This window comes from Ricinus communis, chromosome 10, assembly GCF_019578655.1.
Source record: "Ricinus communis isolate WT05 ecotype wild-type chromosome 10, ASM1957865v1, whole genome shotgun sequence".
Taxonomy (NCBI): domain Eukaryota; kingdom Viridiplantae; phylum Streptophyta; class Magnoliopsida; order Malpighiales; family Euphorbiaceae; genus Ricinus; species Ricinus communis.
The window spans coordinates 17,126,195-17,150,795 of NC_063265.1; the positions used below are offsets into that span (position 1 = coordinate 17,126,195).

The 24,601-nt window shown below is 26.5% G+C and overlaps 2 protein-coding genes across 3 annotated transcripts; one reads left to right on the forward strand and one right to left on the reverse strand.

The window, feature by feature from the left end:
- The first annotated feature begins 1,073 nt into the window (after window positions 1-1,073).
- Window positions 1,074-5,297, forward strand: LOC8275756 (mediator of RNA polymerase II transcription subunit 27). The gene is made up of 7 exons (XM_002532504.3): window positions 1,074-1,519; window positions 2,137-2,302; window positions 2,426-2,903; window positions 4,471-4,530; window positions 4,636-4,704; window positions 4,821-4,864; window positions 4,940-5,297. Exons 1-7 carry the CDS (start codon window positions 1,216-1,218, stop codon window positions 5,121-5,123), a joined length of 1,305 nt encoding a protein of 434 aa, XP_002532550.2. The 5' UTR covers window positions 1,074-1,215; the 3' UTR covers window positions 5,124-5,297.
- A 1,389-nt stretch (window positions 5,298-6,686) lies between these two features.
- LOC8275838 (receptor-like kinase TMK3) lies at window positions 6,687-10,785 on the reverse strand. Of its 2 annotated transcripts, XM_015727467.3 has the most exons (3): window positions 10,646-10,785; window positions 7,963-10,539; window positions 6,687-7,458 (listed from the first exon to the last, which is right to left on the reverse strand). In XM_015727467.3, exons 2-3 carry the CDS (start codon window positions 10,337-10,339, stop codon window positions 6,950-6,952), a joined length of 2,886 nt encoding a protein of 961 aa, XP_015582953.2. In that variant the 5' UTR covers window positions 10,340-10,539; window positions 10,646-10,785; the 3' UTR covers window positions 6,687-6,949. The 2 variants fall into 2 exon arrangements, with proteins under 2 accessions (XP_015582953.2, XP_002532551.2); XM_002532505.4 differs by having other exon boundaries at window positions 7,963-10,711.
- Window positions 10,786-24,601: the final 13,816 nt, after the last annotated feature.

A 24,601-nucleotide genomic window follows, 5' to 3' on the forward strand; every position in this document is an offset into this window, starting at 1 on the left:
CTTCTTTCTACGAGAGGTTTGTGTTACCTCTAGCATTGAGCAAGTGGGCTTAATTATAGCAAAATTGACAGTATAGTACTGATGGTTGGATACATATATGAAGTCACATTAGGTTGGATACAAATACGAAGTTATATTAGCTAGCAGCGTATAGATTATATGGTAGGAATCTCTTTTAGCTTAATTAAAGTTTAAGTTTGAATCTTAAATATACTAAATCTCTTGAAAGAGTGCTTTGCCACTCCTAAACCCGTAAAAGAAAAATAGTCATAAGACTATTATTAAATGAATGTTTACTAAACACAATTTTTTTATCTCGTCTCACGTGACATCACACCAGTATCATATTAAATTATAATAATTAGATTGATACCATAAATATCAATCATAAAATTCATTTATCTAATAATTGATTGAAAAAAAACCTTAGTTCTTATATGCATATCTTATCTTCTTTTGAACAAAACACCTATTCAATAATCCGATTATTATGATATATATACTTCAAAATATAAATAAGAATATTACATCTAGAAAACTAGTTATCAAAATTAATTATTATTTTTACAAGAAAATTTTGAGATTATAAAAAAATTTAATATTTTTTATAAATTTATCAATTTTTCTATAAATCATTAAATTTTATAAATATAATTTTTTTATTAGTAATATTTTAAAAGATTAGTCTAATTTATAAAAATATAAAATTATTGTCAAACTTTATAATTTAACAATAAATTTTATAATTATCTAAAATTTCATACTTTTTATAATTTATTTATTTTTTATAATATTATTTATTTTCTTACGAATAGTACAGAAAAAATATAAAAATAATGTTATTTTTATAATTTAATGATAAATTCTATGATTATAAGACAGTTTAGTTTTTGTATTAATTTTATAATTTTTTATAAATTATTAAATTTTATATAAATATTATTAATTTCATAATATTATTTATTCTTTCGTAAATAGTTTAATAAAAGTAAGATTTTAGGAAGGATCAAAATGGTTAATAGTCACCTTTATATATAAATATTAATGAATAAGATATAATATAATTATATACATACAGTGTTTAAAAGAAAGTTAAATTAGACAAAAGTAGCTATCAATTTTTGTTGTCGCTGAACCGATCGAGGTAGGGATTAATTACCGGAGCTCAATCAAAACCCTAAACTCAGTGCGCTACAGTTAGCGCGACGCTTCCTTATGGCGACTAAACTTAACGCTCTAATGCAGCCGCAACCGCAACCGCAACCGCAGCAGCAACAGCAACCGCAACCGCCGCAAGAGACTCCTCCGGCGGACGATGCCCCGCCGAAGCAAGTGGCAATGGCGATGGACAGGCTGTCACAAGCGGCTCGCTTAATCGCTGATGTAAGACTCGGAGCTGATCGCCTTCTCGAAGCATTGTTCATGTCGGCACAGCCTCATCAGAGTAAGAAACCATTGCTATTGTTTATCAAAGAAGACGCTGCCATGCGCCAGCACCTACAGGATCTTCGTTCCGTTGGTATGTTTTCCCGTTTTACTTCTCCTGTTATTTCAAGATTAGGTTTGCATGAATAAATAGAAAATGATGCTGATAATAACTAGAAATCATTTGACGTGTAATTAGTGTTCTTTGCAATTCAATAAAGAAATTAGAAAAAAAAGTGGCACATAATCTAGTGCATTGGATGCTATATTTATGCATTTTGTTAATTTTGCTAGAAATTAGGTTTTTATGGTTAAATAAAAAATGATGATATATTTGCATAAAATTTGAAGTGAAATAAATGTAATGTAGCAGCTAATTTTAATAAATGGAAATAATGAAATGAACATAGTGTCTTTACGTTTGGTGCTATTGTTTATAAATTTTGTTAATTTTGCTAGAAATGTTTTCTGGCTTTCTTTAAGAAATTGGAGATGAAAGAACAATTTTCCTTTTCATTTGATGCTATTGCCCATGAATTTTGTTAATTTGCTAGAATTAGGTTTTTGCGGTTAAATAGCATATTCTGATAATTAAGTGCAAATTATTTGAAGCCAAAGTAATTTGATTTCTCACTTAATATATTGGAGAAAGAAAAGGTAAATATTTTGTGTTTAGTGATATTTGGTTATAAATTTTGTTAATTTTGGTAGGAAGGCAGCTAGAAGAGTCTGGGGTTCTTAATGATTCTTTAAGGTCAAGAAGTAATTCATGGGGTCTACACATGCCATTAGTGTGTCCAGATGGTGCAGTTGTGGCCTATGCTTGGAAACGACAACTTGCAGGTCAGGCTGGTGCTTCAGCAGTTGATAGAACCAGGTTGGTCTTAAGATCTTTAACACACACACACACACACACACACACACACACACACACACACACACACACATATATATATACATGTAGGTATTGTTTAATAATGTGTGTTATAAATCTTTTTAGGTTAGCTCTTAAGGCATTTACGGATCAGAAAAGGCGATTCTTTCCTCACTTAGATGATGGAGTAGATGGTCAAAATACTGAATCAGTGTCTAAGAAACAATGCAGTCTGCAAGTAGTACCACCGGTGACTCTTCTCGTTGAAGAACTTAGTGATTGCAAAACACTATCAGATGTTTTAACGCGTTTGGAGAAAGAAATTCCAAATGTGAAAATCTCCACTTTTGAGCGACTAGATTGGTTGAAAAGAGCTTCTTCTTTGCCAGCTCCAGTTAGTGAGAATCCTATAGAAACATCAAAAGAACATACATTTCACACTTTAAATAAGCTGAGAACTGGATCACAGAGCGCTGTCAGTGTTCCCACAGATAAGGTTGCTGTAATTGAGTTGTTGTCTCCATCTGTCTTTAGAGCTCTAGTGTCCTTGCATCCGGCTGGTTCTATTGACCCTGATGCGGTAGCTTTCTTCTCTCCTGATGAGGTAATTTTGTTTATGAGATACACATTATTCTGAATTCTAATTCTTCAAATTGATATGGTTGATTAATTTTCCTGCTCAATTTTGACAATATTGCCTCTGACTATAGAAGTTGCATCACTTCAACATCCATGTTGTTTTGCAATTGAGAATTGAAAATTTTACTTTTGTAGTTGGAGCGTATATGCTAGATATGTGGCGATAAAATAGAGGGTTGCTTTTAAGTGCTTGTTTGCATATGTTCTCACAACTCCTACTATGTCCTGTCTGTATTTTAGGTTAAGTTACCAGTTTGAAGGATATATACTGAGCCAATCCCAGCAGCAGCACATAGTCTTAAAAGTAATGAAGTTACTTGCTCAAATTTAATTGGCAAGTTCTGGTTTCAATCCTTGTTTAATTGATCTGTCCTTGCTGTTAGCAACTTAGCATTGAACCAGTTTTAAGTTTAGACTAAATTTTGTTTGGAAAATGAACAAATATCATATATTTGGCGAAAAAAAAGGAAATGTGGAAGTTCCAGCTGAACAGGGGTTGGTCCGCATGTTAGATGACAGCTTTCACTGCTTGTTTCCCAAGAACCAAGTACCTGCTTCTTTTGGCTCCTTGGCAAAGAAGATTACTCAAATGAGATAAATTGAAATAGACCCAAGTAATGGTTTTAAAAATGAAACTGTGTTTTTCAATAATTAAATACTAGTTTTATTGAAATAGACCCTAGTTATGGTTTTTAAGCATTAAACTGTAATTTACTTGATATCGATTTTTATCAAATATAGGGGCATAGTTAGAATTGGGGCTGAGTAGAAGAGGAGAGAGGTTTTCATATACAAGTTAACTAATTCTTAGCAGCAAAGTTCACCTGGTAGTTTGAACTTGGAATTCCTACACCAGGGGTTCAATTCCTTTAGGATTCAAGCAGGAGCTTCTGTAGGTGGGAAAGTTGTCTCCCATTGTGTAATACAGGTACTTATGGTTCACTAACCAATGGATTGGAGCCAGAATGTTGTGATTGAAAGGAACTACAAAGAATGAGGACTTTTGAAACTGGAATTTCATGTCCTACACGAGGTTTGAGAAGACCTTGTGTAGTATATGTACAAATAGGGCTCTCTTTTCTTTTCTTTTCTTTTTCTTTTCTTATTTCAACTTTTGGATTCAGTAGTAAACTGAAACGATATAACATTTGAGTATATCAAGTAAGTTACGATTGTTGGATTCAGAGTTCTGCATATGAGTGGTATTAAATAATCTCATATTGGTCATTTATGAAGTTATGAAGTTATCTGAATACTGACAACTCAGTAAACACTAAAATAGTGTATTTTATTTTGAATTGCTCTGTCTGACATGGTTAAAATTTTTTAAGGCTTTTGAGTTGTTATTTCCTTTTCCTGGCATGTTTAAATTTCAATGCTTTTGAGTTTGCTACTTCATTTTCTTCTAAGCTTATACTCGACCTTAAATCAACTTGGTTTTCTCTTTTGCTTTCCTTTGTTATCAACTTTGCTTTTCTTAACAACTAGCTGTGCTACACTGACAATTTATTCACCTTTTACACTATCATCAGGGAGGCAGCTACATACATGCAAGAGGTTTTTCAGTTCATCATGTATTTAGACAAATAACGGTAATTATCAAATCATGCTCATCTCTGATTATTTCTCTTGTTGGGGTGCTGGCCGGTGTGTTTGAATCTTTCAGTTCAAACTATTTTTTCCTAAAACTTTTGCAGGAGCATGCGGCTATGGCTCTGCAACATTTTCTTGGGATCAAGGCTGAAATAGCTCTGTTTACTCTTTTGGTATGCTCCTGAATATATGGAATTTACTTTGATTTAATTGCTTATACCTTATGAGGTAAATAAGTTGCTGTTCAGCACATTCATATTGTTCTTTTGATGCTGTTATTTTCATGAAGCACTGGATCTGCAGCTACCAAACACTGTTTAGCAAAGTTTGCAGGTGAAGGTCACTTCTTTTTAAGTTGATGGGTTTATACAATTGCATAGGGTTATGAACTGTTTAGTTGTGGTGCAGCAAGTGCGGACGGCTACTGGCAATGGACCGAAAATCATCATTGTTGCTACCTCCAGTTCACCGGCCTTATCGACATTTTTCTCCTCTGGAATCTCCATCAACCCAACCCATTTCCTCAACCAAGGACCAGGGTTTGGATTTCCCAGGGGCTTATCACACTGGCTGCTTTTCAGAGGATTTTTAGTGTTGCAGGTTATACCTAACGTTAGGAGTAAATTCATAAATTTTATATGTCAATCAACATGCAATATTTCTAGTTCACTTGAAAGAATAGACGGAGGCTGTATTTTCTCTCAGTCGAATGTAATGTCAATGTGGAATTGATACATGTAAAGAAATTTTTACCTGTTCTGTTTTCCTTTTTTAACACTTATTATTTATCTTGTACTCCTTAATACATCAGCAATGGCTAGAAATCAAATCATATAATCACAGAGGATTTTCTGACGTCCAAGCTCAACTGTCCAAAATTCATCACAAAAATGTAGCAGAACCTGGGGAGAATTTCCTAGGGCTGGGAAGCTGCCAAGTCTACACTACTCAATCATCAAGCACCCTCCTGACCTTTGCCGTGTTAATTCATTTGATTGGTTGCTGAAAGCAGCTTTTCCTTGTACCATTGGCTAATGAGACTAAGACCCAGTAAGTATCCTCCAGCTATCTTAGAAAAGGAACAAGAGGCCACCCACATGGGCAAGTATCAATCAAAGTAATTTTCTAGCTAGAAGTTCACGCCACAGCTCTCCTGCTATCACATCTGTTCTGTTATGCTTTTTTTTTTTTTTATGCATATAATGTAATGTAATAATGGAGTAGCAGTGACAATGATGGGGATAAAAGCATGCCAATGCCATTACATAAACTGAAAAGGACTTCCACCTTCCCATCAGATTGTCCCACTCTACTACACGCAAACACAAGCAGAATAAAAGACCAAGCTCTCGGCACTCTCTAATGTTTGGCAAGTGCCATTGTTCCTTTTGGATCAGGGAACACCATGGCCATTGTGGCCATTGCTAACCTGCCACTGTATTTGACATTGAAATCAATTTGATCAGTAAGATGGACCCACTTGACTGAAAGGCATGTGGCGGTTCCATCCCATCAATGAATGGGTGCTAAGCTCCATATTTGCACTTGATCATATGCTGCTAGGTCTGGTGCTGGTGTCAGCGTCAAGAGTTAACTCGGTTGGGATATGGGTCTGCTCCCATCTTATTCAAACTAATTATAGTGGGATCAAGTTACAAAATATACAGTCCTTTCATCCCTAAGTGTAGTAAGCTTTGCAAAAGCGGCATGTGATAGTTGACCATTAGACTAAAACAACTGTTTTGTAGGTTACTTCTTAATCTTAAACATTTAGAGATGTTGGCCTATAATTGATAACATCCATAAAGTCAACATAATAATTGTTCTTAGAAAAAGATAAATTGCTAAACACCTTATTCATCTGAATTAATGAGTTCTGACCAGAAATGTACCAGACCAAACAAAATTTTCAAAATAGGTGGTCACTCTAGGAAATGGTCATATTGATCAAAGCCAAATAGGTATCATCGCTCCTAGTTATCTCATTAGAGAGAGATATACATGTTAGGTGATTCATAAATGGTGAAGGGTACATTTTAACAGATGCAATTAAATATTAGGCTAAATGCACTGGAATTCAGTTCATTGGAGCTCAAACAAGAAGTAGCAGGCAGCAATGTTGACAGGATGCAGTAGGAATCGGGAAACTCATGGATAGGAATCAAAAAATAATTGGCAACAAGTTTGCATTCATAATTTCCTATATCTACAACACCAACAGCACATCAAACAAAACTTCACAGCCTACATGAGACCTTTTAGAAATATGGAATGCAGAGTCCATCACAAAAATCATTGACAGGTACAGCATATTGACATTGAATTTTAAAAAAGAAAAAAGAAAAAAAGAAAAAAAACACAACATATCTACACCTATGAAAAGAACACCTCTTGAATAAAGGGAATGAAGAACCTCTTTTATCGACCATCTGCAGAAGTGAAAGACTCTGCAAAGCCCGTTGGCCTTGCTGGGATGCTACCCTTGCTGTCTTCTAAGTCCACATAACTGAAGTCTTTTCCTTCTGCTTCTTGCCAGCCCTTCACCATCTGGTTAAGGGGAAGGCTATAATCAATGCCACAATATTCTTCCGTATCATCACCCGAAGGTTTCCATTTTTCGACTAGAGGGGCTAGTACATTCACAGCATGGCTCATATCCGGCCTTTGGTTAGGCTCTCTTGCTGTGCAATGTCCAGCCAGTTCAGCAATGATGGAAATACTCTCAAATGTTTCATCTTTCACATCAAGTGCAGGGTCAATAGCAGCCCTGAGTTTCTGCTTATCTGAACTGATATGCCAGAACCATGCAGCCAAGTATTGAGTTTCCTCTGGCCTGTCTTCATCAAGTGCCACCAACCCGGTTAATAGTTCCATTAACACAACCCCAAAACTGAAGACATCAGCCTTGGTTGTGATTTTCCCTGTCACTATAAGATTGGAATGATAAAGTCAGTATCACTAGGATAATACAGAGCTCAGGGAGAATAAAAGAAGTTGTGAGTTAGGTGATTTATTTGAGTTCCTGCCATTTTCTTTCAATCCAGACTAGACATCTTAACTTAGGCATTGCAACCAACTTTAAAAGATTCTTTTCAACTTTTAGAAAACTTTGAGCCAAAAAGCAACATTTTGACTAACACTAAACTTTAAATCCTTATGTTAAATCCAAAACAGATGATTCAATTATCTCCCAAAATCATGGCATCAGCCAGAATAACTATAATGAAGCAGTATGCTCATCACATTATACACTAAATCCAAAAAATCCAATATGAGGTCAACTAAATTTATTATCCCCATTCAACTCCAAATTAAAAGTCATTAGAGATTTCGAAGGAAAAAATGGGAAAATAAATTATGTTTTGATAAAGTAGTAGATTAGTTCAGCTATTAATTTAGTAACAGCAGAAACTGCAGAATAGGATGCTTACCAGCATATTCTGGCGCCAAGTATCCAAAAGTCCCAGCAAGCCTGGTAACCACAGATTTGTCTCCATCCGGAGCAAGTTTCACCAATCCGAAATCTGAAACTTTTGCCCTGAAATCATCACCAAGCAAGATGTTTGATGATTTAAGATCTCTGTGTATGAAGCTTCTATGAGCTAGATTATGAAGATATTCCATTCCTCTAGCAACATCCAAGGCAATGTTTAGCCTCCGTTTCCATGAAAGAGGCTCCAATTCGAAGCTCTTCCAGTGGAAAAGATGCTTACTGAGAGCTCCTTGAGGCATATATTCATAAACAAGAATCCTCTCATTCCCTTCAATTGAATAACCCAAAAGTGATACTAAATGACGATGCCGGACCTTTGAAAGAACAGCAATCTCAGCCTGGAATTCATCCAAGGCTTTGCTGCTAATCACACCAGACTCCATTCTTTTTACTGCTATTTTTGTTCCATCATCCAATTCTCCTTTATAAACCACTCCAAAGCCACCACGGCCGAGCTCATTGTCTGGGGCAAAATTTTTTGTCACATTTCGAAGAACTTGAACTGATATGACCAGACTTCCTGCTTCAATTACATGAGACTCACCAATACCACTACTGTTTATGCTTGCAGAATCACTTCCTGTTCTTGTAGACGTGCTTCCATTGGTATGATGGGCAACAACAATTTTAACGTTATTAGAATCAGATGGATCCCTCGGGTGAATGACTAGAGAACTTGGAGCCTGGATGGTGTCTCTCCTCTTCTTACAGAAGTAAATGGATAAAGGAATTATCAAAATAGCAACAACAGCAACACTTGCAAGAGGTGCTATAACTGCAACTAAAGTAGACCTCTTGGGGCTTTTCTGTGTAATTGATTCCGCAGAAGAACCAGCAGGAGAAGACTGTGTACCTTTGGCTTGTGACGAGGGCGAATCTCTACTTCCAGATGGTGGATACTTATCAGGAGATGGGGCTGTTTGACCACCATTTAACATAGGATTCCCAGCAATGACAACATTCACAGTGCTAGAAAATTTTGGAAATGGAGGGAGAATATTGTTATTACTGAGATCTAAAGTTTCCAAAGATGCCAAGTTAGTCCAATTTGTTGGAACTTGACCACTAAGATTGTTACCCCCAAGTTTAATTTGATGAAGTGAACCTAAATTTGCAACTGAAGGACTCAAGGTGCCACTAAGATTCTGATTAGGCAAAGCAATGGAATAAACCTTATTGGAAACGCATTCGACACCCATCCATGATGAACATGGGTCATTACTAGTCCAGGAAGAAACAAGTCTTGGAGGATAACTCAACCCATCAAGAAATTCTAAAAGTGCCATAACTTCTGGGGCACAAGAAACCCCTGCAGTGGATTGACAAAAGGGATTTGAAGTACAAGACACTTTAGTTGCTTTAAATTTTGGAATTGGACCCATTAACTGATTATTGTTCAAATCTAAATGCTCTAAAGGCAAATTTGCCAAGCTATCAGGAACTAATCCAACAAGCTTATTACCATTAAGATTGAGATCCTTTAACTGAGTCAATCTACCAATGCTCTCTGGAATTTTACCTGTAAACTGGTTCCCATGAAGCCATAGAACAGTTACTGACTCCATTGTTGCCACCAGATCAATAGTACCACTCAAGCCACCGCCTTTCTGATTATTTAGCCATAGATTCTGTAAAGACATGCCTCCCTTAAAGCTAGGTGGGATTTCACCAGATAAATTATTGCCTGAAAGTTTCAAGTTTTGCAGAGATACCAAACTCCCTAGAAAATCAGGTAATGGACCGACCAAATTACAGGACATACAAGAGAGATTGGTCAATTGCGAAGAATCTTGCAAATCCTTAGAGAATGTCCACCCAGTAGTGGCATTAAAAGGGTTACCATCCAATGCCAAGACTTGCAAATTCACTAAACCAGTAAAAAAATCAGAAGGGATAGAATCAAACTGATTATAATCCAAATAAGCAAACTGTAGATTAGACAACCCACTAAAGGATGGTAAAGGACCAGTAAATTGATTCCTCTGGAGGCCCAAGTTTACAAGCATGGTAAGCTGGTTTAGATTTTCAGGCAAAGGACCCTTCAACCTCATATTTTCAACCTGAATCTGAGTGACCCTTGAATCAACACAATGAACATGCTTCCAAGATTGGCCACACGGATCCTCATCGCCACTAGCTGGCCACTCCAATAACTCTGGATTCTCCAGTCCATCTCTGAATGCTTTGAGAATAGCTAAGTCATTGGGATCTGTGTCACTATAAACCACAGCAGCAAGATATAGCAGAACTGCTAAAACTAAGACAAGCTGCTTTATGTGGTTGTTTCTCATGGCAATAGATCTATAGAGTTGCATTTTTCTTCATTTGAAGCTTTCTTCAAATACCCATCTCAAATCTTGCATACAAGAGACCAAGAACACAGAAAAGACTCAAACTTCAGACTGCATGGAGTCTAAACACTGTAGTGACCAATAATGGCCGAACAGTGGAAAACAGAAAATGGAACGAAAAGATTGAAGCTTTCGAGCCAAGAAGACAGCAGCAAAGTTGGGATCTTTGAGGAACGAAGAGAAACATTCAATTAAACAAAAAAAAACAAGATTAAAAATGTGGGCAAAAATTCAATATAAGAGATAAAAATTGGTTAATTAAAACCGTACCATATATCATTCTGGAAAGTAGTTTGCCACACATGATAACACTTGACATTTACTCTTTTTTTTTTTTTTTTCTTCTTGTTATGCTCTCTCCTAAGATCATTAATACACTAAATTCTCTCATGCAAAAGGGTACTTTTGTCTTTTGGAATGTAGTTGCTATTACATGCTGAGTTTTTCTTCTTTTTCTTTAATTGATTTTTAGGTTAAAAATTTTATATCTTAAGGCGGACAAAACAAAATAATTACTTTCTCAATTTTATATTAATTGATTTTTGGATTAAAAGTTTTATATCTTAGGCGGCAAAACAAAATAATTACTTTGTCAATATTTATATAAATTGATTTTTTCTAAGATTATAAAAATTTATTATATTTATTGTTTTTATATATTTAATAAATATTTCATTCCAATTTTATCCTTATTAATCTTATCTATAATAATTTTAAAATTCTATGAACTTTTTAAAAATATCTATAAAAGATAATCTAATTTAATTTAATTATTTTAATAAATTAAATTTATTAAATATTTTAAATCTAAATAAAATATTAAAAAATCAATTAATATAAATATAAACAGTATTAAATAAATAATTTATGTTAAAATAACAAACAATTTTATGTTTCTTTAGTCATTACAATTTTGTGCTTTGAGTCAGTCAGTTGAGTGCTTCCATGCGTGGTTGCCTTTCCTAACCTGTCTTTACTCTTCTTCTAGGTCAAATTTTTTTTATAAATTAATATTTTATAAGGAGCATCACGTAGAATTTTAATAAAAAATATATATATAATTTTAATATAATTATGTAATAATTTATTATACTATTAAATATTTAATTAAATAATATAATATAATTAAATATCTATTAAAATAAAATAATATTTAAATATAATTAAAAAATTAGTAATTATATAATACCATAAATTTACTATATATATCTATTTTTATTAAATTTTAAATTTATTAAAATAAAATGATAATATTTAATAATTATTAAAATCAATTATAGCTAAATATAATTATTTTTTATATTATATAATAAATTTATATATATATATATGAAAACAATGTTGTTACTTTTTTTTATGAGAATTTTGTTATAATTTTTAAATTATTTATTTAAATTGTGCTGAGTTTAAAAGTTTATATAAGAAAAAAATACTAAAAAATAATAATTGTATAAATATTAAAAAATGCACTAACTATTCTATGAGCATATATATTAATTAATATTAAAAGTGTTAAAATAAAATATTCAATTATTGAATTGCTTTAAATTATTTTTCTCATCCTATCATAATAAAAATTATTTTAAACTTTTTAATCCATTTCTTAGAATTATAAATTTAATCTAATTTTTGTAAAAAAATCTTTATAATTTTTCTCTCATTTATTTAATTACTTTGAAGTCTTTTTGTTATTCTCTTTTATAAGAACTATACTAAAGTATTTAATTTATTTTTTAAATTTAATTTTATATATTTTTTGTTCAATTTCATATAAAAAACTATAATTTCATATTCTAATGTAAAGATTTGTATATGTATCTAAATAACTTATATTAATAAACCACTGCATCCATATTAATGTCTAATTCACATAAATACTAGGATAAATAAATAAATGAATCCTTCAACATGTTCCATTATTGCAATTACATGTCCGAACTCAATTTTAATTCAATTGGACTTTTTAACTTTACAAGTTATTATTTTTAACTCCTCCACTAGGTAATAATAAAAATTAAAATTCGCATCAACGACGAAATATATAATAGGTAAAATACATAATTAAACTATTAAACTTCTCTTATTTTCATAATTAGCCCTCTAAGCACAACATTGATTCAATTGCGCATATGAACTTCATGAGGTGTTATATTTAAATTTGTTACTGCAGAAAGTTAAGCGCTTTAGATTAACCTATTGTGAAAAGTGTGTTCCATTAATTCTAATATATTGTTTATTGTATATTAAAATTATTTTATAAATTTTATTAAATAAAATAAAAATATATTTTAAAATGACTAAAATAAATAAAATAAAAATATATTTTAAAATGACTAAAATAAATCATTATAATCCTTCAACTTTTCTGTTATCAAGTTATTTTTTTTATTCTCACAGGCTATGCCTGCACCAATAAGCAATGAAATATTTAACAGATATCTAAATACGATAAATTTTGTTTGAGAACTAAAACTCATTGGTTTACTTATTTTATTTTATTTGTTTATTTTATATTTTAAATATATTGTTATTTATTCAAACTTATGTGTTTTTTAGATGATGTAAAACACATGGCCTTAATGTCTATGATTGAAGGATTTAAAAATAACAACAAGTAAAGTTGAGAGATCCAATTGAATCAAAGTTGAGTTAGGAAGGAAACTGTAAAAATGAGACAAGTTCAAGAGGCTATTTATGTATTTAGATATTATTTTATATTTTTAATATTATTATTTTATTCAAACTTACATGTTTTTATATGTAAAACATACGCGTATAACATCTATGATTTAAGGGTTTAAAACTAACAACCCATAAAATTAAGAAATCCAATTGAATTAAAGTTGAGATTGTGGGACCAATTGCAAAAACGAGACAAATTTCTATTTATATAACAACCCATAAAATTGAAAAGTCCAATTGAATTATGAGATCGTGGGATCAATTGCAAAAACAAGACAAATTCCTATTTATATATTTAGCCTATTTTATTCGTATAAAATAACTTCCACCTAAAGAACGAGCAGTAGACTATTTTATACTGTAATAAATTTATTAATGACTATTTTTTCTTTATGTGTTCTACTTTTATCTTCAAATATAATTAAAATACAAGTAAGAAAATTTTAAAAGAATTATTTCTAAAATTATATTATAAAATTTATAATTCTTAAATAATGGAACTTCTAATTTGTAAAATAATTCATAATTAAATACTTATTCCGACTAAAAATTTAATATTTTTTATATATTAAACAAATTCAATTTTATATTCTTACATATATTTATATTTATATCTAAATAATTTATTTTTAATAATACTTCAAATGTTCATATTAATTTTAATTTATATAAAAAATTTATTTATGTAAAATAATTGCGGTCCAAAGGATGGGTATTGAGCTAGTTTATAATTAAAATAAAATACTTTAGATTAAAAATTTAAATTATAAGATTATTAATAATTATGCATTAGTACAAGTAAATAAAATGATATTACTAAATATTTATTAAAATAAAATAGTAGTTAAATATAATAAAAATTAGTAATTATATAATGACACTAATTTATTATATATCGATCATGAATTATTTAATTATTTTTTATAACTATTAAATTTTAAAATTATATAAATAAAATAATAATATTATGTGGTATTAAAATAAAATAATTACTAAATAAGATTATCTTTTATAATATAATATTTTTTATAAAATAAAATATTTCAAATTATAAATTTATATTATAAACTTCTGAATAATTATGCATTAACACAAACATATTGCTAGTATGTATATATTTTTCTCAATAAATTATTATAGTTATTAAGAAACTTTAGTGTGCAATATTATGAAACTTACATCTCCCTATTACAATAATCACATAAATGAGTTGCAATATCATTAAATTCAGAGTGCAACTTTAGTTTGATTTCCTTTTAATCCCGCAATAACTCTCTTAATTTTATGTATTATTTATAATTAAAGTTATAATTTTTTCATTATATTTGTTATGAATTCATTTGCTCAAGTTAAGAAATTTTTCTTCAAATTAATAATTTAGTAATTTCACTTAGCTCGTTGGAAAGAATTATTACATAAAATATATCACATGGAAAGGCAATTAATTAAGATAAAAAAAAACTCTTAAAGCTTCGTGGCAAAGAAATTAATTAAGATAAATAAAAAAGACTTTCAAAGCTTCAAACTTAGCCAAATAAAAAACAGTCTAATAGCGAGCATAAATATAGGAGAGTTTTTAAAAATATCTTAGAATTAACAAAATATATCAGTTTTATTGTGTAAATATTTATTATTATTTTTTACTTTTTAAAATTTACAGTGTGGCTTTTTTTTATATTATTTTTCAGTTATTTTCTGATTGTTTTATCCAAAAATAACTAAAATTATAATTTAAAAAAATTAAAAAATCATATTTTTTAATATTTTAACACAATATAAATAAAAAAATACAGTAAATTTGAGAAAAATATATATAAAAAAAATCCTAAATATAAGTGAATGGGGGGGCATACATCCTAGCTAGCAACATAATAAAAGCCTTTATACACAACCCCCATGATTATAATTATAGCTACCAACTCCCTTCTGCCTCAGGCTTTCAATGTATTGCCCAAATATATATTACATAATAATATATACAACAAATCACACATTCATGCAGTTAAAATACTTCAACCACCAATAATATTTTACATAATAGTATATTTATGAATTTCATGATAGATTATTAGATAATATATTATTTATAAAATTATATTTTAATTGTAATTTATGTTATATGTGTGTAAAATAAAATTATTCAAATAATAGTTCATCTGCAAACTCAACAAAGGTCATTGTTATTTTTTATTTAACTATATTATTATTATTATTATTATCATTATTATATTTCTCCTACTAATTGTAATATGCAAATATTTATTTTCCCTGATTCATAAAAAAGTACCATTGAGATTCACTTGAGAAAGAGAGAATTATAAGAATTGATCATCTATGACAATATCCAGTGGTAGTTGCTTTTTGAGAGGTTCTGAATATATATTCAGCCGTCTGATTTTAGATTTAATTTTTTTAGTTTTAATATAATTTAATAGATTTTTTTTATTTAAATTTTTAAATTTTTTATATATATCATTATTATATATATATAAGTGGTTTGCTTAATGAAGGAAAAGGAAGAATATGGACTGTTGATAAGGATTAGAGCACTAATATGTAAAAAGCAACTAATTAAGTAATTTAAGTAAGTAGACAGGTAGTGGAGAGGAAGAGTGTTTTACATCAAAAGAACCTTTTCTAAGTCTTTGTTTTTTTTCTTGTCGGTGTAGAAATTCGGGGTACAGATAAACCACTGAATTCATTGCATGGAGCACAAATATCAGTGTGCTTCTGAATTAGGTAATTTTCTGTTGAAATTGAAGCACAAATTAAATAGTCCGGACTTCTTTTGTAAGATAATGGATGCTGTTTTAAATGCAACCTTCTTTGGTAACATTGAACATCAAATCAAATCATCTTTTCAAAAGATTCTTGTTTATGTCAGTGTTATGGACATAAGATTGCATACTTCACCAAATAATAGCATTTGATTAATAGTTTTAAGTGAGAGAGTAAAACATCATCATTTTATCAAGAAAATAATAATAAAGTGCGGTTGTATTCGACTTAAATATGTACTTTTTTAATAAATCAGTAATGTATAACTTATTTTGTTACTAAAATTAGATATATTGTTAACCTTTTTCTACATTGTGTGATTGTTATTGTTTAATTAAAATATGCTAATTCTTTAGATTTGAACTCATTATCTAATTAGAATAGTAATATATAAATTAGTAGTCTAAATAAAAAATACTAATTCATAAAAATAAAACTATACATAAATATATGCATATATCAAAATTAGGTACACACATAATGAAACGTTTTTTTTTTTTTAAAAACTTTTATATTTCAATATATTATCATAAAAACTTTTATTAAAATAGTATATTTTTATTTGTATGCCACTGGAGTATCATAAATTCTTATACGCACACTCTTCTTTACTATCATATAAATATTATATTAGTAAATTAATAATATTATAATAATATATTCTATTTTAATAATAGAATAAATTATTCTTTCAAAAAAGAATAAATTATATAAACCGAATCATTAAAAATTATGTTATATATATTATTATTTATAGATCATTTGTATGTTTATAAATATTAATTTTTAAAATTATTTGATATAAATATTATTTTTATAGTTTTTTATTAATTTATTGATTAATAAATTAAATTTATAATTAAATATAATTTTAATTTTAAAAAAATTATATATTAATAATAAATGAGTTTTCTAATTAAATAATAAATATTTTAAGAAAATAAAACTAATTATATTTTAATATTATATTAACTGATAAATTAATTTTTTAATTAGATAATATTCTAATTCTGAAAAACATTATTTAAAATAATATATTTACTAATAAATTAATTTTAATCATATAATAATTTCTAATTCTAGAAATATATATATATATATATATATATATATATATATAATTAATTTCTGAGATTTAAAATTTCTTTGGCATGTTTCTCTTTTCTAATATATAAGCTTTTTATTATGACATATGTATTTATTTTTGATATATGAAATTCAAGTTTATATTTAATTTTATAATTTTTATTAATTTATTAATTAATAAGTTATATTTCTAATTGGACAATAATTTTATTTTTAAGAACTAACAAATTAATAATAAATTAATTTTCTAATTAGATAATGATTAGTTTTCTAATTAGATAATAATTATCCTAAAAAAATACATCAATTATATTTTAATATTATATTAACTAAAAATTAAATTTCTAATTAAATTATGATTCTATCTAGAATAATACTATAAATATTATATACTAATTATTTAATAATTTTAATTCTATAAAATAATAATCAATTTTATTGATAGCAGTAATTTATATAATATTGGCATTAATTAATAATATTTTTAAAATAATTTTCATATTAGCACACTAATAAAATTTTAAAATATTAAAAAAATTAAGAATAAAAATTAAAAATATATAATTTATTTTTTATTTTTAGAATATTGACGAATAAATATTAAATATCAAATTTTTTATTAAACTTTATTTATAAACTTGATTTTAAAATTTTGATTTCAAAAACATATAATAATAATGGTCATATTACACAAGAGTAAATAATAAATATATTAATTTTTGAGACTTGAATTTAATTTGAGACATTTGTATTTATTTTTTACACATAAAATACAAATTTATATGTAATTTTATGATTTTTTTAAAATGTATTAATTAATAAATTATATTTCTAATTGAATACTGATTATAATCCTAAGAATAATATATTATTTATAAATTAGTTTCTAATTAGATAATGAATAATTTTTTAAATAATAATTATTCTAAAAAATAGTATATTAATTATATTTTAATATTATATTAACTAATAAATTATTTTTAATTAGATAATAATTCTAATTTTAAATAATAACATTTCAAATACTATATTACTAATAAATTGTTTTTAGTCATTTAATAATTTTTAATTTTAAAAAATAATAATATCAACTATATTGATAATATTAATTTATAAAATATTAAAATTAATTAATTAATTAATATTTGAAATTATTTTTATACCAGTATACTACTTAAATTTTAAAATATTAAAAGAAATTAAAAATATTTAATTCAATAGTTATTTTTAAAATATACTAAAATAAAATATTAAATTTATTTATAAATTTAAAAAACAGTTTTATAACGTATAAATAAACAACTAATTATCATAATTGGAAATCTCATATTGTATTGAATTGCTTAATTGAGCTTAAACTAAATTGAACTAAATTGAAGTGTGAGATGATAACTTATCATTTCAAGTTCCAAATGTATATAATCAAAGAGTAAAATCTTTATATTTTATCTTTACATGAATAATTGATATACAAAATTATAATTTATCTACAAAATTAAGATAATATAAAAAACTATAAACCATGTACTATTCTTGAAACAAACTAAAGATAAAACTAAATTAAAAATTAATGAGCCAATATATTAAATATAAAGTTAGATAATATTTGTTGAGTTGTAAGATAAAATATTTATACATGTCAGCCTCTAATTTAAGATAAAGTTATTATTATTATAATAAAATAAAAACTAATAACTAAAATAAAAATAAATATAAAAATAATTATTTTTAATATTATTACCCTATAAAGAAAAAAAAATCAGTTTTTTATAATAAAAAACCTTCTCGTCTTAAATGATAAAAAAATCGATTCGAATTTTAGGAAGACAGCTCCATATCCACTGAAGTTGAGTTTATGTGGGAACATGTAGATTCGTATATTATTTCAATTTTTAAAAAAATTATATTTTATTTTTCAATTATAGTATCATTAACATAATCAAAATTCCAGTTACTTGACTTACAAGTAACGATGTCTTGTCTTCATACCTTTTTTTTTAAAGGAAAATAGGGTAATAAACTCTTCGACAGACTCTGGATAATTTCTCCATCTCAAATAATTAATAGAGGACAAGAATATTTTATTAAAAATTACATTATATAAATTGGATGCATTGGACCAATCATAGGATTTTAGCTAACACACCGGCAAAAGTGGGGCTCACGTACTTTATTCCTATTATTATTTTATTTCTTTTGTCAACACACTAAATACTTTACTAAATAATTTTATGAGAAAGAGTAGATTAAATGACATATTTTTACTGCATAATAAATAATGAATTATGCAATTTAAGTATTTATTTCTTCATAGATTTTTCACTAAAAAGATAATAAACTTTTACTAATAATAAATGAAGAATAAAGAGACAATGAAAACAATAAATTTCATTGATGAAAATATAGACTTTTAAAGGAACTTGACCTAATTATAGACTTTTAAAGCTTTAGCTAATTCTTTCTAAATTTATAAAATTATTACCTAAGCCTAAGTGTTTCTTTTTGAAAAACCACTATTGACAGTTAATAGAATATTAAAATAAATTTAAAATTTATTGATTCGCAATTTGATTCTTCTAACATTCTTAATTAAAAAAATCTATTTTTTTCTACTACTATTTTCTTTTATTTTTTTCAAAAAACATAAAGTAAAATTGAAAACAACAACAACAAAGAAATCAAACCAACAGTATCAGAAAAAATAATCAATAACTTCAACTATAAATTGAAAGAACATAAATGGATAGAGAATTGTTTTTGGTACATTTATTTATTTGTTAAAAAATAGGTCTAAAGTATTTTTAATATAACTTATTTATTTATTAGAAAAGTGAGTTAAAAGAGCTCTTTGAAGAAAATAGATCTCATTATAAAGAAATAAGAAACTTTTTTTTAATTACATCAAGTTTAGAGAAAAAAAAAATCTTTTTGTTGAAAGTTGTTTTAGAAAATTAAGTAAATTATTAAAATCTTAATTCTAATTTTAATATTTTATTAATTTCGGATGCTATATCAGTGTTTCACTATCTGACAGTAATTTAAAAAAATATTTAAATCTAATATAATTTTGTAAATTCTAAAAAATATTTAACCAAAATCATTCAAAAATAAAATAAAATTATGCGGTGTTTGATTGGGAAGTTTCTGGTGTGAGGTTGTGGCGGTGGAAAGGTCGCTTTCTGGGCTTAAAGCAACAGACAAAAATGGGGTCCCATATCTTGTGTTAAGCTTTTTGTTTGTTATTGAAATTAAATGAACAGTGGCAGAAGAGAAGAAAGGAGAAAGAGAGCTTAAATCCAAAGGGTCAAAAAGTTTGAGCCCACCTTCACTTTTATTATAAATTTTTATTTCCTTTAAATTATATTTTTTTTAATGATGTTTTATCATCAATTGGATTGTAGAATAATATTATTTTGTTGAAATAATTTAGAATAATATTATTAAAATCCTCAAAATGAGGGTTGCTATGATTAGGATCTATCATTATATGATTTCAGGATCTATGGTTTATGTTCTCCTGTTTCCTAACTAAAAACTATGGGGTCGGTGCTAGAATTACCCTTGTATTATCACTTTATTTACATACATATTATTTATTATATGACATTCTACTTTGTAAGAAACTAAATTCCTAAAAGAATAATTTCTCAAAAAAAAAAAAAGACATCAAATTAGTTTAATATATTTACTTTCCCAAAAGATAAAATTTAATTACTAAAATTTTATATTTTGAAAAATAATAAAAGTAGCAAATATAATTTATACATCATCATTTAGTATGTAAATGATCTTAAATATTTAATAGCTAACAAAAAATTCAACATATAGTCTTCCTTCAAATAAAATTACAATATAAGAAATAAATTAAAAAATATAAAAATTTATTATTATCTTAAAATATAACTAATTATTGATTTATATATTTTATTTCTAATGCATATTTAAAGTTTAATTTTAAGCTATGAAAATATGAGGGATAAAAAAAAATATAATACATAATTATTTAATTAGTGCTTTTAACTTTCAATATTAATTGGTCGAAAAAACTCGTGTTGGCTTTAGGGACTTAAATAAGGATAATTTGCTATTTAACTAAGGGATTTCTACCTATTTAGTGTTATGTTGGTATTTCTTTTGGGAAAAGTACAATAAAGTGATATTATTTTTTTGTGATAAAGAAATAGTTTGTGATTTAATTTTTTTATATTTTTACTATTTTATAAATTAATTTTTTAAAATTTTTATTATTTAATATTAATTCATTATCACTTATTAAATGATTTAACATATACTTAAAAATAAAATTAATTTATATTTTTTAAAATTTTATTGGAAATAAAATAAGATTATTTTTATAATAAAATTATAATAACTTTAGACAGTCAATTGGTAAATTATTTATAAAATAATTCTATTATATTAATATTAAATCATAAAAATCTAAGATATTAATTTATAAGTAGTAAAAATATAAAATATTTAAACCACCGATATTTCATTGTCACGAAAAAACTACAGTTATTTAGGCGTAAAAACGATTAACCATAAGGTATTCTTTTCTACTTTTCTTTTTCTCTTTTTCACCTGCTTTTTTTTTCACCTATTAGTCTTTTTTTTTTACTTTTCTTTTAAGGACAATTTCGTATTAATTAATTAATAGTAGGTGCTAACTTAACCATATGGTTATACATTCTTTAAATGAAATCTATTTTCTGAAATATTTTGGCTAATAAACGTTATTAATATTTAATAAACAAAGTGCGAAAAAATAATAAATAATTAAACTATAAGGTTCAAAAATTTATTTATTTTTCTAAGTAATTAACTGAAAGTGCTTGTGAGGTGGGTGACATTCTTGAACGATAATCTAGATTAAGGTTCACTTTAAGGTTAATTAAATGGAAAATTTAGACAAAAATATTCCTGGAATGGAGGGAGTTTCAGCTTTTGTTTGTAAAAGGGAATAGAGAGGATGAATTAAAAGGGTAATATTGACATCAAAAGAACCGAAAGCATGTGCAGTCAAAGTCTAGTTATGTTAGCTTTTTATTTTTGTCTCTTCTTTTGTTTTCTTTAATAATGCCAATTATCTTCCTTTAATTGGGGATCAAATCTTTGACCCAACTAACATTCCATTTACTGAATGTTAAAAAAAAAAGATGAATTTGATGTTAGTTTTAAGATGAGAAAGAAAATTACTGAGATTTGTTATTTAAAAATAATTCTTTATTTTTAAAATTTTAGATTTAATTTTTTAAAATAATTTTAACTATTTAATTTAAAATAAAAATTAAAAATTATTAATATAACAAGTTATGTTCATATTAACATAAAGATGTCAATTCAAAAAATAATAAAAATTTAGATTGATGGATTTCAATGCAACATATTTTACAAAACATATGATTTAAGTGAAATTTATTATTTGATAAAATAAAGGGGCTCAAAATTCATAAATTTTAAAAATTTATTACTCCCTAAATTATTTATTTGAATCAAATTACTCTCTAAGTTTTTCGTTATTATGATACTCTGTTATTATAAGATTATCTTACTAAGATTTTTTAATATCCCCGACACTATTATTAATCCAAAGATTATGATGTTAATGCACATATTGTGTAACAATTTATTTCATATTAATAACACAATTAGTATAATTAGAGCTCAATTAGTATTAACTAAAATTATGAATCTTTTTACTTTCAGCTAACTTATATTTTCTTTAGTATTGAATAAATAAGTACTTAATATACATGTTTTTACTTAATGGTTTATAAAATATTATACGATTAAACTTATACTATTTTTAATAAATAATTATTTAAAATGCATAATTTTGATTCAGTACTTCTCACCATTAAGAGTGAAATTAAAAACTACTTATCAAATTCATGGATTACAATAACTCAACCAAACATGAATATCTTTTCTTAAAATTATTAATACGTTGATTATATATTCAAATCGAATACTATAAAATTTTAAAATTCACAAATCTTTTCTTGTTTCATAGATTTAAAATCTATTAATTTTGATTAAAAATATGGATTTCACATTTCTCCATAAAAAATGAGACATTAGTTGATTCATTGATATATAGAAAAATGGGGAGGTTAAACACTTTATATGTTTGAAAGTATTAAAATTTAGGATAAATATATATTTATATCATAAATATTTATAGTAATTAGTCAGTTTAACATTTTAACTTTTAATTTAACTTATCAGACTAATATATAGCTGAATTTTATTTTTTTAGTATTTTATAAATACCTTTATGCAATACAAGTGAACGTATTGAATGAAGACACATGTTAAAAGATATTTAAATATCATAAAAAAATAAATTTAGATGTCTTAAATTAAAAGTTAAATTATTTAACTAACTGTACGCTCAAAATTCAAAAACATAAATATGCATTTAGCTTAATATTTAAGATAAAAAAAGGAATTAGGGCTTAATTATTATTATTATTATTATTATATGCAGAAGGGTGTTATAATAAAATGGTATGATGAAATAACTTTTATATAGTTAGTATAAAAATTTTGAGTTTAACACGTGCATATATTTCACTTTAAAAATTTTTAACCTAAAATTTATTTTACCATTTTATTTATATGTTATTGGGTACTTTATTTCTATTTTAATCCATAATATTTTAATTCTAATATAGATATATTTTATTTTCATAGAATTATTGGCTTGGTTGGTTATTAGTTATAGTTGACTTCCAACGTTGAGTATGTTCCAAGAGAAAAGAAAAAAAAAAAAGAAAGAAAGGAAACTTGCCAAGCTGAGTGAGCAAGATTCTCGCCAAATTGAGACCATTAGCAGTCGCTGTATATTTTTGGGCCAGTACCACTATTCAAAGGGAAAATATGGATAAGTATCTCTTCCCGATAACACACAATTCTCAGAATATTACAGACCTCTATTTCCACAATTCCATTACACATGCAATAATAATGTGTGTACATCCTGTCCTGTCCACGCTTCTTGGTAAATATCAAGCCTATGCATGACAACCATGATAGAAGTAGAAGGGAAGATATTTTAAAATGAAAGAAAAAGAATAATACTATTGTATTGTATTTGGTTATATGAATTTTTTTAATTAAACTGAAGAGAAGAACGGAAATTAACTAATTTTGGATAATTTTTATTACAATTATACAGATAAAAAGAATAATTAATTATATTTTAACTTTTTAATGAGTTGAAAATTTTACATTTACAATTAGAATATAATTAATTTTGATATTTATAAAGAAAATAAAGAGATATTATTTCTTTTAATTTTTTTTAAATTTTATTTGTTAAACACAATTACAACTAATTATCCATTTATTCACCTCTCATTTTTTTAAAATCATCTTTCATCCATCTATATTGTAAAAGACAAAGCCAAGTGCACATGGTAGATAAAGAATCATTGATGCAAACACATGCACCTGCATTATGCATCCGCTGCTCTTTTGTTGATGATGTGGTAAAGATATTTTATTCTTGAATATACATCTCTTTTACATACAAAATTGTTCAAAAATTTTTTACTAGATATTTAATCGGATATGACTATTGAAAAAATTGACATTTTCTTGTTTGAATTTTAAACTTTGTTTACCAAAATAAAAAAATACACCTTAGCAAAGGACTCTCACTTAAAAAAAAAA

Excerpts from the sequence above, each read along its gene's own strand:
- LOC8275838 (XM_015727467.3), bottom strand. The coding sequence starts at position 10,339 with ATGCAACTCTATAGATCTATTGCCATGAGAAACAACCACATAAAGCAG. Across the intron at positions 7,459-7,962 it reads CTTGGCGCCAGAATATGCTG|TGACAGGGAAAATCACAACC; the intron begins GTAAGCATCCTA and ends CCAATCTTATAG.
- LOC8275756 (XM_002532504.3), top strand. The coding sequence starts at position 1,216 with ATGGCGACTAAACTTAACGCTCTAATGCAGCCGCAACCGCAACCGCAA. Across the intron at positions 1,520-2,136 it reads ACAGGATCTTCGTTCCGTTG|GAAGGCAGCTAGAAGAGTCT; the intron begins GTATGTTTTCCC and ends TAATTTTGGTAG. Across the intron at positions 4,865-4,939 it reads CTGTTTAGCAAAGTTTGCAG|CAAGTGCGGACGGCTACTGG; the intron begins GTGAAGGTCACT and ends GTTGTGGTGCAG.